The 16,789-nt window shown below is 49.2% G+C and overlaps 1 protein-coding gene and 1 long non-coding RNA gene across 7 annotated transcripts in view; one reads left to right on the top strand and one right to left on the bottom strand.

The window, feature by feature from the left end:
• Positions 1-16,789, bottom strand: part of LOC138567363 (uncharacterized) — a 211,424-nt gene that overhangs the window by 77,673 nt on the left and 116,962 nt on the right. The gene's annotated exons all lie outside the window — the stretch shown is intronic.
• TFE3 (transcription factor binding to IGHM enhancer 3) overlaps positions 1-16,789 on the top strand; it is a 237,049-nt gene that overhangs the window by 152,951 nt on the left and 67,309 nt on the right. For all 6 annotated transcript variants that reach the window (XM_069645496.1, XM_069645491.1, XM_069645494.1 and 3 more), the window contains exons 3-5: positions 1,139-1,382; positions 6,049-6,282; positions 14,010-14,105. In XM_069645496.1, the coding sequence (XP_069501597.1) occupies positions 1,200-1,382; positions 6,049-6,282; positions 14,010-14,105 (513 nt within the window). In that variant the 5' untranslated portion in view covers positions 1,139-1,199. The remainder of the gene's footprint in view (positions 1-1,138; positions 1,383-6,048; positions 6,283-14,009; positions 14,106-16,789) is intronic.

The following is a 16,789-nucleotide window of genomic DNA, read 5'->3' as shown; positions in this document are numbered from 1 at the left end:
CTTTCCCCCAGCCATCATTCCCGCGCGTCTGCGGGCTCTATTTGCTCTGCCTGTTTTCTTTCTTCTGGCCTGAAAGGGACACCACGGGAATCAATGGGCCGTGACTATCACTGGGGTGGGTGCTATCACTGTTAAAAGTAGGATTTCTACATGGTGGGCAGACTATTGTTTTCCAAATGTGCACCTTACACTTTCATAGAAAAAAAAAAACAATTCCAACTGAAATATGCTGCTTAAACTTGCATTCACTCATTTTCTTTGAAATGTGTTTCTTTTTTGGTCGGACAACCACACAAATACCCTGTAATTAATGTGCCTCATCCTTTTGTTTGATCACAGGTTATATTTTTAAAGATGTTCTATGCTTGTCAAACTGCCTAATCACAAGAAAATACGTCTGTTGGGCTGGCAGCAGTTATTAGGAAATTGAACAGTGGGTTCATGGGTGCCAACTTTGGGTTTTCACTACAGGGGCAGAAATACCTCCACCTCCACCCTGCGACCAGATTAACACATTTTATAGCACTTGTTTTTTTATAAGGAATTGCAAAGTCATACGATTAACAACCACATTTTAATATATAATTTCTCAGCAACGGTCTCTCAACCTGCTGAGCTACCCTGGGAGGATTCTACTGTAGAACGTGTCTATGGATCCCTTAAAGTACTAAAAATCACTGCATTACAAACAGTATTTTGGGTGCACCACTACCATGGGAGTGATTTAAAGTGCAATTAATGTACAGTATGGAGTTTGGAAAGAAGCAGCATGAAAGAAACTGCACCATTTAAAAACTATTATTTTGAGCATTTCCTTTGAGCGGAGGTTAGCTGCCAGCCTCACCCCCTCCTATAAACTCTGCCCCTACTGCAGCCCTTGTGGGATCCCCCTTTACATGTTTTCCATTTCCACCACTGGGTGAAACATAGAACCGTTCTAGCCACATAAGTAGGTCCAATCAGGCCCATCACACTATCTGCATGCTGCTTGCATTCACCAGGCCTGCCTGCGCGTACTGCTAGCGGGGTGCTGACCTGCCTGTGCGTACTGCTAGCGGGGTGCTGACAAGCAGTTCCTTGTTTCCCATGTCACCTTTTCTAAGCTCTGTTCCTTTTGTTATTCTCTTCCCCCTTCCAGCCCTTCATCCTTGCAGCACTCTCAATCCCTTCCACCCCCAGCACCACTTTCCGGATCCAGTATGTCGTCCCGCATCCTGCTGCGCCAGCAACTGATGCGTGCCCAGGACCAAGAGCAAGAGCGACGAGAGAAGCAGCAGCAGCAGCAGGCTGCCCAGTTCATGGCGGCGCCTGCCACGGCAGCCATCAGTGTGAGCCCCGCCGCTAGGCCAGCGTCTGCGCAGGTGCCTGTTGAAGTCTTAAAGGTAAGGACAGCAAATGACTGTTGCTCACAAAAAGTTCCTTCATTCCAGCCACGGAGTCCGCAGCACCGTGCAGCACTTTCCAGTCCATCGTTCACCAGAGGCGTATACAGGGTATGGTCTGAGCGGGCAAGGCCCACCCAAAATCTATAAATGCCCACTCAGCAGTGATGAGTGGGCATTTACAGATGTTAATGTTACTGCAGTGGGCCCAACTATATTAGCTTCATGCCCCACTTGTTGGACAATCCTGTCTACGCCTCTGCCGTTCAACTGCACAGCAAAGATTGCCATCACCCGTCAATGAAACACCTGCATGTGTGCAAACCCAAACTCCTTGCCCGCTTTCCCTCCCTCTAACTTCAACCTTGCTAATGCTAATCTTCCACCAATACAACTGATACGTCAGGGTCTGGGCGTCTAATAAATGTAATAAATAAATAAAACACCATTTACATGGTCCAGCCCTTGTAACCTACATCCGGCCACACTCGCCCTGTTCCCAAACGCTGGCTAAATGAAATCCCTCAATGCTCCACAAGGGGTTAGAAGAGTCTGGGGACCTACTCTGTTCCGAAAGCCAGAGCGCCCTCTAGTGCCCCTCAAACTTTCCTGACAGCTGTACAGAGACCCAACTAGCCTGGGAGTGTGTGTGTTTGTTTGTGACACCTGAGAGTGTGTTTGTGACAAAATTAGCAATAGGGTTAAGTGGCTAGAGCACCTACCCGACCCCACACCAGTGCTAAACCAGCAATGATCCCAGTCATAACGGTGAAACAGACACAGCTCAACTGGTATACGCCCTTTGTCTTGTTTGGTCACACATGCCTTCAGGAGGGGTGTGAGCTGGTACAGATGCAAACCAATCCGTTATAAAAACATAAAAAAGACCAAATAAGGTTCTCTAAAACTATGATCTTAAACTAACAAAAATGTGCACAACTGCTGCACCTGCAGGACTGTCCTCCATCTCCAGTGAAGAGCCTGGGTACCGGTGCAGCTGGAAGAGAGTGCAGCTCTTGGTCCAATAGCAGTAACCCCCAATGTTCCCCTGGGATTGGTAGGGGCATAGTTTGCCTCTGCCTTTGCACATCTGCCTTCACCACACAACTAGAGGACTTAAGGACTTCTCCCCCAATAGGTTCCAAACAAATTATTCTTGTCTTGTAGATCCAAACTTTATCAAAGAAGGAGTGGGTGACCCCTTCGCTATTAAGGCAAAAGGTCACAGGGGAGTTAGTAAAATAGCAAGCTTGCTTTAAATGATCCACGCACAGTCAAGGTAACAAGTGACTTTTGCCTTCTTACATGGTGCACACATTGCTTTGCTCTGCAGGAAGTATAGGGACCAGGAAAGAGAAGACCACAAAAAACAAAGATGGAGGAAGCCTTGCTCCATTCTCTTCTGCTCTGTCTGACTGTACAAATTCCACCCCTTTCTTTTATTATTAAAAATCAACAAAGTTAATTATACTACAGCAACCATCTAACATCAGCTCTTCAAAGGGCTCTGAAACATTGTGGGCTCACAAGAGGCCTGTCATGACTTTTCTTTTTTTGTTTTGCATTTAATCGCAATACAGTGTCTGCAGGCAAGGCATACAAGTGCATCATTCAAAGTTTCTGCTGCCCCTTAAGAGGTGTGAATGTTGGGTCATTCGAGATGGGAGGGATGCATGAAGCTGCCTTGTCTGTGGCACAATGACTACAAGCAGGTTATCACATTATATATTTTCTTTCACTGTTTCTTTCCAGAGGAGATTTTTTTTTAAGGCTCTTATTACTTTGCTTGTTGGTAACTGAAGTCTTCCGTTCAAGGTGGGGGAAAGGAAAGCTGTAATTATTGTGTTTTTGCTCAGCTACATTGTCAGGTTAGTGTATTGTGTGATTTGTGAACTCTAAAGTCATCTCTCCAAAACTTAGTGTTGGGCAAGCATTTAAAAACAAAAACGTTTTACACTTCTTCGCTTACCCTCCAAAACTCCACCCAGACCGCCCCCTCACAAAACAACCGGCTCCACGTGGAATGCCTGCCATTTTTTCCACTTCCAGCGCTTCCATGGACTCACCTGGCAACAGTAATGGAACATGCTCTCGTGCCCCCCATCTCTGGCACCAACATACTCTGCACACGCGTTATGTTATGGATGTATACACCCAATATGATTGGCAAGCATTCATGCTGGACTAGCGGTGCTTATCACCTGCCCGCACAGCCAAAGGCCTCCTGCGGTGATGTGTCTTGATGTATGAAACAAGTCATCACGATTAACAGCAATTCGCACCACAACATGCGACTGTGGCAGGCTCTTTGAATGTGCAACCGGTGAGGTGACCCATTCAATAAACGACATCACTCACAGGCCATATTAACTTAACTGACCTGATGGCGCAGTGACATTTCTCACACAGTACGAGACGCTGGTGGAATGGCTTGCCTTATAACCTACTGAGGAAAGACCAGCAACAAAGATGTTTGTCGATGGCCGTGTAAATTAGCTCCCTGGGAGAATATAAACACTTGACCCCAAAGTACAGAGACAAGCACTCTCCCTTTGTGACATTACCCGTCACCAGTGCTTTAAATGGGCCAGGGCTCACCGTCCCTCGGTACCTGCACTTCTGAGAGCACACTTACTCCATATGGGGTGAGGTGAACATGAAAGCATTTTATATAACTGTACCATAATGAAGGACTAAGCAGCGCCCTCTCCCACCTGCTCTTATCCCACTCCCACTATATGTCCATAATGTCTTCTTCAGGGCCTGCCATGCAGAACACAGGGAGGGCCAAAAGTGCAGCTCCACAGCTGCCAGCAGGCACACAGCTCCATTTAAATAACTAGGCTTCACCTGGTACCCATGGGGTCCCTCAAGAGTTTTCGGTGTCCGGTAATATTATCCCCGTAGATAATGTCACCATACATATAGTCACTGGGAAACAGCATAGGCAACGTTATTTATGGGGTAAATGGGAGCGAGGGTTGCGGGGGTAACTCCTGCTTCATTTTAAAAAATGGAGGTTGCAGGGGTGTCCCCTGCAGGTTGCATGTGATAATGTTGCCACAAAAAAAGGCGGCATTCTGGCATGGTGACATTTTTGCGGGGATATTATCACATGTAACCAAGTTTTCACGAGGTTTATTTTGGGACACCCCTCAAGGCAACACGCGAAGAAACACTGGGTAATGGTGTTTTTTTTACCAGGTTTCTTTGTTATTAGCTTTTTGAATGTGTCATTGTTTTAGTGATTGGAATTGTTAGGCAACGTTTGTGAGTGAAAGCCCTGACACAGCTCCTGTTACTGCCCAAACATGTTCTTTATCATCAGACCTTGAAAGCGAGCCATAATAAAACTCCCCCTTTAAAGCTCGGTTTATATCTATGATGTCTGCTAGTAAGAGCCACAAAAAAGAAAGTCTGCTTTTATATGGATATTCCAACACCCTGCATAACAATACATTGGAAGTTTTTGTGAAAGAATCCCAGCGTCACTGCTTAACCAATGGGTGAGATCCTTGACAAAGAATTGCACCGTACTGTGCAAATATTGAGCATTCTCAAAGCCTGCCAACGTTTGCACACCGTAATAGTGTTGTAGAGCAAGCCCGCCGCCCACACCAGCCTGTGCTTGATCAGGGTCTCTGGGAGATGGCTGCCCCAGGAAACTGAAATCCAGGCTTCTCTGCTGACCTGCCGCTTCTTGGCACGAGTACTCTGGTCTCCGAGTGTCTCCCCTTATGTTGTGTGAGTGTTTGTCCTGTCTTCGCGCCTCTATGCCCACGGCCATTTGTATCGCACTCTATGAATAAATACACATTCGTTGGCCAGAATCCGTTTTGAAGTTGATCACTCAACAGTAAACGATTGCACTGAGATTTTGGGTGGAATCCGAGACCTTTCAGCATATTCTGCTCCCAAAGCCCAAGCACAGAGGGAGTGGGACAGTGGGGTGGGGGGAGGAGGGGAGGAGACAAATAGAAACAGACAGAAATGGAGAACGAGGTACAAAGGGCGTGACATGAGTAGAAAGTGAGACACATTGAGATGTATTGATGTGGGTGAAAGAGCCTCGGATGGGCCTTGGCGTGAGAGCAATTCTAAGAACCTTCTGGGGATGGAGGATAGGATAGGATAGCTCAGGGGCAACGCGCTCGCCTTGCAAGCAGCACAGGTTCCATCCCCGGGTCCGCGCTTAGAAACCTCTGGGTATTACGCGCGTTATAAGTAACCTGTCCTATCATGAGCCCACGCACGCCCACTTAAAGCCTAGATTGGTGAGTACCTGCACTTCTTTTTTCCCATTTAAAGCACTGCCCGTCTCCACAAATGACACTGACTTACACAAGCATATACCCACCTACGTTGGCCCATGGATTCTGGATATAAACTAGGGTTCAGGAAGACGCATGGGGAGCGGGGCACAGAATTCCAAACCAACGGTGTACAACGAAGCTGAGTTTGTGCCTTCCCCCGCTACTTAGCACACAGGTCTTACTTACCCACCATGTTCCTAAAGACTTCTCAGGGAGTAACCTAATTAATGCCAGATATCAGGATACCCTAGAGGTCGCCAAAGAGTGTGATGATGGGGTGATAGGGAGTGTGCTGGCGTTTTGGTGCCCCAGTCTGTGATCTTGCTCTGTTTTTTGCCCCCTCTGCCCTGCAGGTCCAGACGCACCTGGAGAACCCGACCAAGTACCACATCCAGCAGACGCAGCGCCACCAGGTGAAGCAGTACCTGTCCATGGGCAACAAGCTGGCCACGCAAGCCATGACCGCCTCGCTCTCGCCCCAAGCGGCCTCCGCCCCGGAGCAGGGCCTGCAGCAGCAGCAGGGTGCCAGCAGCGCCCCCAACAGCCCCATGGCCCTGCTGAACATCAGCTCCAACTCGGAGAAAGAGGTGAGCTTTCCCTGGGGGACCAGAGGGGCTGGGGAGCTGCAGACACGAGGCCGTGGGGTCGGGGGGGCATGTATACACATGTTGGGATGCCACCTGCCCGGATTTAGTCCGGACGGACCAAATTTTGAGAGCTTTATCTGGTTAACATACATTAGTACCAGGCAACGCGAATCCACAGGATACACTTGTGGATTGGCTCGTTTCCGAGCCATAACACAGTGAAATCCTGTGGACGCACTTGCGTGCATCACACACCGGGCACACTCTTTTAGTCCCTTCTCCCTTTTCCAATGTGGCAATTTTGTATAACTTTCTTTTTCAATGTATGTGAATGACCACCATGGAAAGGGAGAAGTGACTACGCATAATCCCTTCTCCCCTTCCATGGCGGCCATTTTCTTTGTTTACTGTGGCCGCCACGGAAACAGAAAACGGACTATGTTTTCTGTCCATGGCGGCCATTTTTTGTCCTTTTTTTCCCCCGGCTGCGAAAGGCAGCACTTCTCGCAGCTGGGGAAAAAAACATTAGTACCCCGGTTTAACGGGCCGGGGTACTAATGGCAATAAGCCCCTCGATGGCGGGCCATTACCGCCCATGCTAATGCCCCCGGTGCCTTTCTTAAGGCCCTTGCTACGCTCAGGCCTGTAACTATGGGTCCCGTGGGGATTACCTCGGGCGGTAATGGCCCGCTGTCTCGGGGCTTATTGCCTCAATACGTCCGGATTCGATCTGTGTCCCGGACGCATTCAGAGTTCGAAGACACGGAAGCCAGTGCAAGCGGCTATGGTTTTAAGGTGTGTCCGGGGCTTACTGTAGTGTCCCTTCAGCTGTGATATACGGCTCTGGTGCCAGATAAGTGTTGCAAAGTAGGCAGCAATTAATATAAAAAGGGTCATGGGGCAAGTTCATCTTAAGTGTCCCTTTCATGTGCAAAGCGGTAATGTAGGGACTGTTCTTTTTGATAGCCCGTATGATTTTAAAGGCAAGCCCGGGTGTTAGGCAGTAACCTGTGCAGTTCAGACCACTGCAAAAGATTTAAGACTACAGGTGTTTGGCAGTAAACCCACTTGGTAGCAGTCTGTACCACACAGATTCACTTGGTAGCTGTGGCTGAGCAGTCAAGACTTCCCTCAAGAAGAGTTAGGCAGTATACAGAGTGTTCACAATAGGTCAAAAGAACATAGTAGAACAAGTAAACACTGACCAGGGCTTGGTGTAAAAGAGATAATTATTTATTTAAAACCACATCTAGAAAAACACACAGGCACTAATAGTAAGCAATTCAAAAACACGGTCACTAAAAGATATACACTCCCTTAGCAAAATATTAGACAAGTCTTAAGTAAAGCCCCACTTATTTTCAGACAGTGGTGAGCCTTTAACGCAGATGGCACTCTAATAATTCGTTTTAAAAGGGAGAGAAAAGCGGAGAATTAATTGAAACAGATCCCAACACTTTTACAAGAACACAACAAGAGAGGAAGGCAAAGAGAGTTTAGAGTTCAGTAGGCCGGATCCACTTTAAGGGGATCAAAACGAAATGTGTCCAAGGTCACACGGTTGCAGTGCACAAAAGTCTTGAAACGGTTCAAAAAGAGTTGGACCAAAGAAAGAGACCAGTTAGAAGGTCAAGGCGGCCAGCCCAGTCCAGAAGGTTAAGGGGTTATTATTACCTTGTAGCAATCTTTAGAAAGGGAGGCCTGGCGGACACGGTACCTTAAAGTGGTGAGAATACTCCAGTGGGGCAGTTGTTCCTGGCAGCGGATGCAAGTCGGTGCTTCGTCCGGGGGAAGAGAGGATCTCATCGGGGAGGAAGACAGGAGTCCGTTGCACTGCCAGGGAAGAAACCAGCCGCAGAGTTCTCAGTTAAAAGGAACGGTCCTTTATTTCGCGGTCCAGTGGTAAGTGGCTATCCGGTTGCCGGGGTGCTTGGCACGGGCAATTCGACCACAAGCCGGTCTGGGGTGCGAAGAGAAGAAGGTAAACTGGTTGTGCCCACCAGTCAGGGGAAGAAGCCTCTCCAGCCGGGAGATGTTCTCTGTCGTCGGGAAGTGGTGAGTCGGTTCCGCAGGGCTCCACCGGTGGTGTGATCGTGGTAGGTCGGCTCAGCTTCTCCCTCGTTGGATTCTCAGGTCCTGTGGCGACTTCTGAAGTTCCAGTCCCCAAAGCCCTGCTTTTATGCAGCACACCCCCATTCACTCAGCCTAGCTGTCAATCAAACATGCTAAGTGGTGAGCCGGCTGGCTCACCACTTGGGCCAATCACACAAGAGTGCGACTTGAGTTACCAAGGTAACTCAGTCCAGGGTGCCTAAACCCCCTCCGACACCCCCTGTGGTACCCAGACAGAGTGGCACCACTTTTGGAGGCTTCTGTGGAGAAGCCCGCCAAAAAGTGGAACAAAGGGCTCGACTTGGGTTGGAGTCACAGAAGAGAACCAAACGCCATTTTAGAATCGAGTCCTGGCAAAAAATACCAACCGGCGAATTAATATTAAATAAATAAACCGGCGGTATGTTCGAGGCTATGAGAATTAAATAATTAAAGTTGGTAGCCTCGAACAATGGGAAAATCCCATAGGAATATATTTGCGGTCGAATATAAAAAGTAGTATCCACTGCCACCAGCCAAAACTCTATCAGGGGAGACGGAGACGTGCCCCCTTGACTAACAGACCCAGGGGCAATCGAATTGCCCCGAACATTACGTCCACAATATGATGGTTTGTACTGGTTTCTGTTAATAATTTGGGACTAGTAAAGCCAATGGTGACTTTACATGCCCTGGGAGACAGTAGTCAGTCCCAGGGTATGGAGTCTATGGTGGGGTGTCACTATGACACCCCTGTGTCACTGCACGGAGGGTGCTGTGTAACACACATAGGAAAAACACATGAGACCCTATGGAGTAAAGGACCCCATAGCCCATAAAACACATTAACAATCAAAGGAATACCATAAATCATGTCCAAGAGTGGGAGAAAAAGAGTCTCACTCTTGGCAGGAGAAAAAAACGAACTCCAGAAATCCAGCAAAGCTGCTGGGGGACTCACTAGGTTAGGAAATTCAGCCTAAAGAGAGAATTCTCCCTAACACTGGACAACATGTCTCCCAAGCCATTTAGTTCATTTGTGCAAGAAAAGGTCACTTTATAGTCAAAGAAATCTACAAAGCTACCTGCTTGTTTGAAAGCAAAACTTTTTTTTTCATTTTACAATAATGCAAAAAGCATCTAGCATTTATTAATCTACATCTCGGCTTCACAACCAGCCTATAGAGTAAGGAGGCAGTGGAAGGAAAGAAGCAGCTAACAGCTGGTCAGTGTTTGCTTTTAAGCCAATATCAGTTTGCATTTGATTTGTGCTACAAACATTTAAGCTAAACTACAAGTCTCAGAACGCAAACTGCTGTTCAATGAACAGCCAGTGTTTTATGACCACTTCTCAGTGTTTTAGGCTTTCTTGGAATGTAGTCCCCTCTCTGCAGATCTATAAAGCTAATCAACTTCAAGTGAGAGTTACACCATTATTATTCAAAGTGTATTAGTTGCTATCTAGGACATGGCTTATTGATAAAGCGCTTTCACCAAAGTGCTTTTCATAGAACATATTTATATACAATATCACCCAACTGAAGTTGATACTTCTTTATCGACCTTGGAAGCATAAAAGGCTGAGTTTGCGTTGCAAGGAACTGAACCTGTGACCTGCCGATCAAACACAGATCGCATCAGCGAGTGCTCAACCCGTTGAGCTGTCTTACCAGCATTCACGGCCTATATGCCCGCATGCAACTTCCAATCTGCTACTTGTAGATCTACATTTCATTGGGAAACTTGTCTATAATATTGTTCTTTGATGGGCCTAAAAAGTACCAGAGCAAAGATAAATTGGGATATTTAATAACAGGCCAGTTTCTGCAAAAGGGTAGGGGAACAGGAAAAAATCAGTCCCAAGTCAGTGTACACGGCTCTGCGTCTAAAAATTGCAACAGGCCGTTCTATTATTGGTGTGCGCTTTATAAAATGGTCAGAGAATCAATCTTACCTTTTAGCCATGTCACTTTATTTTGGAATGTTTGCTTAGCGGGTTAATGTGCATGCTGCAGTGATTTTTGTGAAAACTGCAGCTGGATCTGTGCTGCAAGTTCTTAACTCAATGAGCTATTCCAAGGATTCAGTAGCGTTCAAAGTTTAAAATAAAGCTTCTGGGAAGGTTTTTACAGCTGTTTTTTTTTTTAAATAAGATTTTTAGAAATTAAATGATCAGTGTCATCCATCTGGAAAGGTGGACCACGTTCGTTAATTCACATGTTTAATTATGAGCAGCTGGACAGACACTAGATCCAATTTTGTCAGAATCGGGTCAGCTTTTCATTGCTGCATGATCAAAAATGTATGTGAAATGTCATTTTCAGCCTTGCTTAATTATTTGTTATTTGAATAATGTAGATTGCATTAAAAAAGAACATAGTACGTTAAAAATAAAAACTACAAGCGTGACATTTTCTCGCCCCTTGCTATTATAATACAGATTTCAAATCTGTAAAAGGGGCGTGGCTTCTAAAATTGTGGGCAGGGTTTCAAGGCTGATTTTTACTTCACAACCCTATGCACACGCGATGCAGGCCTGGGGCGGCTGCGAAAGGAGGATGGCTCCGCATTAGGGCGATGGGCATGTGAGCGGTCGGATTAGCGTTAGAGGACAGCGCTGGAGCGGGGAGGTATAGGGCGCTGATGCAAAAGCATCAGCATCCTATTGTTATTAAAAACTGCCCGCTCCCACGCTGGAAAGCCCGGCACAAGAACGGGGCGCATTTAATTTCAATAGGGCGCCTGCCGCACCTTCTCCTAACACTGCAGCTGGGGGTGGGGCCCTTGAAAGACTCCCCCGAGCTGACGTGACGGGGGGCTAGTGGTGTCCCGGGCGGTTGCCCGGGCAGCCCTTCCCTAAGGTCGGCTCTGCATGGAGGACTGACTACAGCAAATGTATTTATTTATTTATTTGCATTTGTAGGGCGCTTATACAAGTAGATGTTGTTTCAGATGCTTGTGGGGCATTGTGTACAGCTAAGGATCAGCACAGTGGGGGGTGGGAGGGTCTGCCTGCAGGGTGAAGCCAATTCTTGCGGGGACAGTATATACAAGGGGATGGGTGCCGAAAGGGCTGGGGACATGAGGGGATGGGTACAGGAGGCGGCGAGGGGGTTAGCGGACAGCCAATGCGCAAGGGAATGGCTTCAGGGATATGTTTGGAGCAGAGGGAAATCCGGGAAGTGTTACCGATGTCCAGTGAGACTCTGCTAGTATTTGACTGACTCCTCCTGAGGCCTTCAGCTCTTTCAGAGGAAGCCCCTCCTTTATCTATGTTCAAGGGGCACCGGCCAAAATCGTAGCAAGGCCATCATGGACCCTCGCCTGCAGATGAACCCTGGTAGCTAGCATCTGTGCTTTCACCTCGCGCCCTAACGAGTACGAAAGAAGAAGATGCCGTCAGAAGGGGCACGGGCTTGGGCGTCCCCCGGCTGGTGGGCTGAGCAGATCGCGCAGCATGCTGGCACCGCCCACCCGTGTCCAGGGGCACCAGCAATGGGCCGCTCAAGCGTCACTGCATGCGAGGGTTTCTCGGAACACATAAAAAGTCACTTCATGGTGTTTGCACAAGAAATAGCAAGAACGCGTGCTTTAGCAACAAAATGATGAACGGGTCGCTGCTTTTGGCCACCTTGGGGTACTGTAAGCTTTGAAGAGTTTCTCGGTTCTGTCCGATTTCACAGCTCTCCCCCTCCCCCTCCTACCATGTGCTTCAGACGGGGCACTAGGGCGAGGGGAGTCGGGCTTCAGCTGACATTTGACTTGCTCTGCCCTAGCCTTTCAGGGCCAGCAGTCGCCTGCGAACCCCATATGAGGCCAGCCCACCTTTCTATGGGCCCGTGGCAGTTGTGCCCGCCCCACACTTCTCAGCGTTGATCAACAGTGCTCACGGCCTTGGCCGGTTGTGTTATGTGGCAGCGGTTGGCAGTGAAAGCAGACATGCCTGGGAACCGGTGGGAAGTGTTCTGTTGGCCGAATATAGCGCGTGGCACGCGATGGTGGTTTGCAAACGTGTGTAGTGGGCACCAAGCAGTCCCGAGATACGGATGGGGGTCGTCCTGTTTCAGGAGTGTGAGGGTAGTTAGTACTTTGCATGGGTGAGCGCGGATGCTTAAGGTGGCTGCCAGGCCTGGTGTTTGGGATGAGACGCCCTTTGCTTCCAGGGGATTCAGGCCATTTTGAAGGCTCGGGTGGGGGCACGGGGTGCACCTTGACCCTGTTCACCGTTGCTCTGGCATTAAACACTCACACATTAAAACCTCCTTGTTTTCCGAGAGGTTAACCATTCTCAGCTCCCTTTACGCAGCTCCTCACTGGGGGAGTCCGTGCTCTCAGGTGGCGGGACTGCCCTGTAGACGAGCGGCAGGGACAGCTAGGCCGGAGACTGTCGTCTACATGACATATAAGCCACCCAGGAGCCGCAACGCGTAGTTTTCTGACTGGATCTATACACGCTTCGGCAGAGGCAGCCTGGCTTCTCCGGACACAGGTACGGCGTGTGTCTGAACCCCTCGCGGGCACTGGCTGACATGTGCCAGACTCTGCCCAAGCCCTGCTAGTCTTTCAGATACATCAGTCTTGGAGGCTATCATGTGACTGAGTCTGGCCCAGCCCTGCCAGCCTCTCAGATACATCAGTCTTGGAGGCTATCATGTGACTGATTCTGGCCCAGCCCTTCCAGCCTTTCAAAAACACTGATCTACCAGACAGCCACACAATTCCATCTAGGAAAGTCCATTGCTGCCACCGAATACCCAAGGAAAGTCTCCAGGGGTAATTACACTGTCCCGGGTGCACTTGCCTCGAAAAAAATGATATGTTTGAAGTTTCAAGTAGATTCATGTACTGGTTTTATTGCAAACGTACATTCCATTGGTACATATGTGAAACAGAGTCAAGACGTGTTTCATGCCATTCGAGGCTTCATTAGGGCTCATGTCTGTGTTCCAATGATGCATACTTTGTATCTCATAGGAAGTGCAAAAGGCACTATGGTATCATATCTCAGAGCATCGCCATCAGTCCGAACATGCCTGGACAGTTCGACTAGCTATCCTGCTGATATCCATTGCTTGGTATTAAGGTCCAAGGTTCGGCTGATAGCAAGGCCTTGGAGCAGATGTTTAGTCTGATTAACTGACTGGCGCTTATCCCCTTCTCTTGCGTACATTGCAAACACTGCACATGGTGATTGGGAACTCAAGTGGGGCTAAGGGTTAGGCCTAGCGCCTCCATCGTGGGTGGAGGTGCTTGTCGGCTACCTTAGCTGGCCCTTTGACCACCATACAAAACATTTAGTACAGGCCCACCATGAGGTCTGCCTCATCAAGGCGTCTAAGTGCACATACTCAGAAATCGGAACAATAACCATTGATTAGTGGGAATGCAATGTAACGTGGTCTACCATAGCGCAGCTCCGGCCATTTTGTCAACCTCTTGGGGTTATGTGCAGGTCTGCAAGGTGCTACCGCAGGAGACGCTCCAGGTTCTGCAGGATAATTGTTGGGTCTTGTCGTGCCCACTAGGGCTAAAATTGGGTTTGCGTTTGGGGGCAGGTGGGCAGTAGATTGAACCCACCTGCCCCTTACTAGCAGCATCATTCTCATGACGCTTGGTTCTTCTTCCCCGTTTTATAGATCGACGACGTTGTGGAGGAAATCATCAGCCTGGAGTCGAGCTTCAATGACGACATCATGAGTTTTATCGACGCCGGACTCCAGCTCCCTAGCACGGTAAGATGAGGGTGGGTTATGGCTTGCGACTCCAGCTCCCTAGCACGCTAAAATGAGGGTGGGTTATGGCTTGCGACTCCAGCTCCCTAGCACGGTAAGATGAGGGTGCGTTATGGCTTGCGACTCCAGCTCCCTAGCACAGTAAGATGAGGGTCCGTTATGGCTTCCGACTCCAGCTCCCTAGCAAGGTAAGATGAGGGTGCGTTATGGCTTGCGACTCCAGCTCCCTAGCACGGTAAGATGAGGGTGCGTTATGGCTTGCGACTCCAGCTCCCTAGCACAGTAAGATGAGGGTCCGTTATGGCTTCCGACTCCAGCTCCCTAGCACGGTAAGATGAGGGTGCGTTATGGCTTGCGACTCCAGCTCCCTAGCACGCTAAGATGGGGGTGGGTTATGGCTTGCGACTCCAGCTCCCTAGCATGGTAAGATGAGGATGGGTAATGGCTTGCGACTCCAGCTCCCTAGCACGCTAAGATGAGGGTGGGTTATGGCTTGCGACTCCAGCTCCCTAGCACGGTAAGATGAGGGTGCGTTATGGCTTGCGACTCCAGCTCCCTAGCACAGTAAGATGAGGGTCCGTTATGGCTTGCGACTCCAGCTCCCTAGCACGGTAAGATGAGGGTGGGTTATGACTTGCAACTCCAGTTCCCTAGCACGGTAAGATGAGGGTGGGTAATGGCTTGCGACTCCAGCTCCCTAGCACGCTAAGATCAGGGTGGGTTATGGCTTGCGACTCCAGCTCCCTAGCACGGTAAGATGAGGGTGGGTTATGGCTTGTGACTCCAGCTCACTAGCAAGCTAAAATGAGGGTGGGTTATGGCTTGCGACTCCAGCTCCCTAGCACGCTATGACGAGGGTGGGTTATGGCTTGCAACTCCAGCTCCCTAGCACGGTAAAATGGGGGTGGGTTATGGCTTGTGACTCCAGCTCCCTAGCACGGTAAGATGAGGGTGGGTTATGGCTTGCCACTCTACGGCCCGGTTTCCCTCTGCTGACCTAAAATGGCCGCCTGCCAGATCTCCATTTAGAGCAAAGGTCCAGAGAGTAGTAAACAGCCAACTGAGCCCCTGGACTGGAATATTGCCATGCACACGTTAGAGTCCCCATTTTCTGCGGCACGTTTGTTTAATCTATGCTGCTCTATTTGTGGGGGGGTGGGTATGGGTAGGAGGCGAAGAGGGGGATTTGCACAGGAAGGATGAGGTGGCAAGAAAGCCACACAATTGATAACTTACAATTGTGGGTGCATGGTGGTGTTGACAATGTCCCTTCCCTGTGTTCCTCGCTTCACCCGTCCCAGATGCCAGGCTTTGACTGTCTTATTGGGCAACAGGGCAATGCTCGAGTGCAGGCCCAACATGCTAATGTGCACCAGCTTTGTTGATGACAGTGGGCCAGTTATTTGGCCAGAGTGGGCCATTCTAATGAGTAACTTCTCCTGCTGCTGGTAGTTTTGAACAGTGTTACAGAACAAATATTCTTTAAAATGCACAATTTGTAATACCAAGAAACTCCCCCTGGGGTACTACTCAAACAGTCTGTCATAAAATGAATGAATTGCCATTTGCAATTGTGGGACACTTTTTCCATTGGTGCCCGAGCCAATTGTATGCCCCCGTCCAACCTTGCCTCCCACTCCACAGCGCCGTGTGAAGGGTGTTCACGAGCCCAAGCTCGAATGCCATCCTGTTTGTTGGGCAAAGGCAGACATTTGTCAGAGCCACTCATAAGCAGTGTAGATGCCTAAAGCAGTCCCAACCAACTATACTAACATATGCTACAGTAACCACCAGGACAAGAACAGGCCACAGGCTTATACATAACAAAAATGCAGCATGAAATCCCACAGGTACTTTTGAGCATCACGAGGTCGGGTGGCGAGGATGCCTCGCTTCACCTCAGCCAGTAACACAGAGGCCCGCTTGAGTCCAGCCCAGTCTTCCCAGCTCTGGTGGGCCCCCGTTAGCGTCCAGCAAGCGGGGCCTGGTCTACACGAGCATTGACCACTCATTTCATTTCTGGCTGGTACTCCCTATGCCCTGGTCCATGTCGCCTTATTATACCTGCGACTTTACGCTGTATTTGCCTTACTGTTCCATGCCATGCTGCCTGTATCGATGAAGCAATATTTTGCCCTTGTATTCGTGTATGCTGTCATGCTTGTCTTCCTTTCGCTTGACTGTCATGTGAATGAATTTGGTTTGTAGAGTGTGCCTTTGTGTTGTCGTGCTGCCTAGGTGTGCAGGCCCTGAGTGTTGCCACTCTACGATATGCTGTAGCCCTTCTCGTGCAATACCTTCCACGCCTTGGCCACCTGGCTCCCTGCGCGATGAGGATGGCTGTGTTATTAGTTCGGAGCCTCGCTCTTTAAGTCTTGCTGCATTAGATGGCAATCCTTTCCTTTGATCTGCCGTTTTACGTGCTGGGAGAGGAGGGCGGGCCAGAAGAGCGTCTGCCCTGTGCCGCGCCATGAGGCACGCGTGGAGCTGGAGGGCCAGGGCCCTTAAGCAGAGGAGTGCAGAGCAAGTGTCAGGTGGGGGGTGGTAGGAAGACCAAAGGGGCGGCAGACAGGCGCCCCCTTCCTCCCCGCATTCTCACGTTTGGTCCTGCCTCTGGGGAGTGATTGTAAATGCAGTGATGCGCACGTGCTTTTGCTTCTCCTCGGCGTATGCCCTGCGCAGCT

This window comes from Ambystoma mexicanum, chromosome 2p (genome assembly GCF_040938575.1).
Source record: "Ambystoma mexicanum isolate Mex_15411 chromosome 2p, UKY_AmexF1_1, whole genome shotgun sequence".
In the NCBI taxonomy this organism is placed as follows: Eukaryota; Metazoa; Chordata; class Amphibia; order Caudata; family Ambystomatidae; genus Ambystoma; species Ambystoma mexicanum.
This window is presented reverse-complemented; position numbering and strand designations above follow the sequence as displayed.